At 36.3% G+C, this 2,935-nt stretch overlaps 1 protein-coding gene across 1 annotated transcript; it reads left to right on the top strand.

Moving 5' to 3' along the window:
• Positions 1 to 1,328: 1,328 nt before the first annotated feature.
• On the top strand, positions 1,329 to 2,656 carry LOC145049690 (uncharacterized). Its single transcript, XM_078998065.1, has 3 exons — positions 1,329 to 1,780; positions 1,880 to 2,153; positions 2,225 to 2,656. Exons 1-3 carry the CDS (start codon positions 1,329 to 1,331, stop codon positions 2,654 to 2,656), a joined length of 1,158 nt encoding a protein of 385 aa, XP_078854191.1.
• Positions 2,657 to 2,935: the final 279 nt, after the last annotated feature.

Genomic DNA, 2,935 nt, shown 5'->3' with positions numbered 1-2,935 from the left:
TTGTGTATTCCACTTCGTTACTTGTTTTATTCTCTGCTCTTGATAATAAACTGTTGCTCAATGTTTAAATAAAACCTTTGTTTGAAACACATTCTTTTTTAAGGGAGAAATTATGGACGAGAAAAAGAATGATCGGCGTGCGCATTTGTTGGATTGATCGACAACGTGATTAATTAAGTATATATAATCAAGTAATAGGTGTATTCATACATATGTTAACATCCTATCTCACATTACAACAAATAGGGCAAATTAGGCAAACAACACTCCAACCAAAAGATTCATCGAAAATACCAACCGGAGTCGGATGAAATTGCAAGTAAAAAACCCTACTTGTGACAATAAGCAGCAGAAGGCGTTCTGCGACAACCATGGAAAACTACCGACGTAAAATTGACGGATTTTGACAATTTTTATTGTTTGTTTGAAATCAATGGTACATTTAGAAGAAGATTTTATTTAGAGATAATGACTTAAAAGGGTAACATATTATTGGTTTTGTACACATTTAGTCCCTGGTTTTTTTTTTGTCCATATTTTACCCTTGAACTTGTTCCTGTGTATAAATTAAGTCATTATTACCGGTTGCTTCCGATTAAGCCGGTCATTTTGTGTTTGGATGGTTTACGTGGCAGTTACCCTCTTTCACCCTCATTTATCAAGAAACATCATTTACGAACGAAGATCAAGGGTTCTATTGTATTTAATCCGTTCTTGATCAGTGCCTCATTACTCACCCTTCTCTTCTCTCAATCTCTCAGGACACCATTCTGATTCAATGCAGGAAAATCAAGGTTTTCCAAAAGTCGATGTACACTATAATGGTACTTTTGTGCCTAATCTATTAGTGTATTTTGCTCCAGATGTACTACGACTAAATGAAGATGCAAACGAGTTTGTTTTCTCCGATTTCATCAAATATGTTGAGAAGCTTATCGATTTTCTGTGCAAGCATGTGTATTACTGTATACCTGAAGTGAGATTGAGTGAGGGGCTCCAAACACTACAAAATGAATATGACTACTCCGAACAGACATGTGGATGACCATGATAATGAACCTATATTTGAGTGTATTCCGAAAGAAGAACCAGACAATGAAGAACTTATGTATTCAGAAGAAGATGTCGACTCTGTTTTGGCAGATGATGAGAACTGTGAACATGAAGAGGATGAATCGGTTACATCTAGCAAACGAATCTTTAAAAAAACCTATAATGATAATTTTTTGAACAAGTTATGTCCAGTAGTTGTTGAAGATGAAGATGAAAAAGGCAATGAACTTCCAGCTGTCTATCGTAGGCATGATGCTACTAAAAAATAGAGGAAGATGAAGCCTGAACTAGGTATGAGATTCTCTTCTCCTGCTGAACTTAAGTCATCTCTCAATCACTATGTAGTTGCACATGGATATGACCAGTATTTTGAGAAGAATGACAAGGATAGGTTGCTTGTAAAATGTTGTAAAGGAAAAAGACCACAATGCCCTTTTAGATTGTGGGCTTTCTGGATGAAAGATGAGCAAACATTTCAAATAAATTCCCTTAGAGAAGACCATACTTGTTCAAGGGTATTCAAACTTGGGTCAACTGTTACCTACAAGTGGATTGGGAAACAATTTGTCATTGATATTTTGGAGTCCCCTAAAATGAGTCTGAGGAAGATGAAAGCTATGGTATCCAAGTTATTCAACATAAATGTTAGTGTTGGACAATGTAGGAATGCAAAAAGATTTGCATTGTGTGAAATTGAGGGTGATTTGAAGGATCATTATTCCAAGCTGTGGGATTAATATGGAGCTGAAATTAAAAGGGCCAACCCAGGATCTCATGTTGAAGTGTATGTGCAACACCAAAATAATTCTATTGTGGTGTTTGAAAGGTTTTATGTGAGCTTTAAAGGAGTTGTTGATCACTTGTTAGATGTGTGTAGGAAGGTAATCAAGATAGATGGATGTTTTCTGAAGGGCATCTGTAAAGGGGAGCTGCTCTCAGCAGTAGGCAGGGATGGAAATAATAACATATACCCAATAGCCTGGGCAGTAGTAAATGTTGAGAACAAGAGTACATGGAAGTGGTTCTTGGACAATCTAGTGGAAGACATAGATAGATGGGGAAATGGTAATGGAATCACATTGATGTTAGATGGACACAAGGTACATATATACACAAATTATCTTTTACAAAAATTAACTTTTTCACAAACTAACATTCCAAATCAATGCAGGGTATAATGGAGGCTGAGAAAGAAAGATGTCCAAAAGTTGAGCATAGGCTGTGTGCTAGGTACATCCTTGCTAACTTCCATAAAAAGTTTAAGGGTGAGTGTGACATTAAACCTTTTTGGAGGGCTGTAAAGGCAACTACAATTCAAAATATTGAACTTGCAATTGAAGAAATCAAGAGCTTTGATGTAGGGGCATATGATTATGTCATTAAAAGGGACCCCGATTGTTGGTCACTGGCTTTTTTTAAGGTTGGAACGGGATTTTATGCAATGGAAAATGGTGTGTATGAGAGCTTCAATGCTAATATTGAAGAAGCTAGAAAGAAGGGTATTTGTGATGGAGAGATTGTACATGTAGAAAGGGAAAGGATTGGGCTAGGATTTGGCAATCTGTTTGGCAATCTGTCGAACTATCAGAAGGAAAATTGGTGAACTAAAGAAGTTGAGAAGGTTAGTTGTTACAAACACTTTTACTTACTTTTTGTACTTGCAAGTGCTAACTAACTTTTTTCTACTTTTTCTATTGACAGATTCTGGGCATCATATGTAAGTGGATAAAAACAGTTTGAAGTTGTGCAATGTAATGAATGGTATGGTGTTGACTTGGAGAAGAGAGAATGTAGATGCAGAGGTTGGCAATTGACATGAATTCCTTGTGTACATGCCATATGTGCCATATCTTCTTTGAATCTTGATCCAGAGGAATATGTT

The sequence above is a fragment of the Lactuca serriola genome, chromosome 5, assembly GCF_051521515.1.
Source record: "Lactuca serriola cultivar US96UC23 chromosome 5, Lser_US96UC23_V15, whole genome shotgun sequence".
Taxonomy (NCBI): domain Eukaryota; kingdom Viridiplantae; phylum Streptophyta; class Magnoliopsida; order Asterales; family Asteraceae; genus Lactuca; species Lactuca serriola.
Note: the sequence above shows the minus strand (reverse complement) of the source record. Positions and strands in the feature narration are given on the sequence as shown.

Bases quoted from the DNA above. Each gene is read 5' to 3' on its own strand.
- LOC145049690 (XM_078998065.1), top strand. From the start codon at position 1,329: ATGAAGCCTGAACTAGGTATGAGATTCTCTTCTCCTGCTGAACTTAAG. The intron at 1,781-1,879 runs GTGGGATTAATA...GGTGTTTGAAAG, and splicing joins AAGGATCATTATTCCAAGCT to GTTTTATGTGAGCTTTAAAG. The intron at 2,154-2,224 runs GTACATATATAC...AAATCAATGCAG, and splicing joins TGATGTTAGATGGACACAAG to GGTATAATGGAGGCTGAGAA.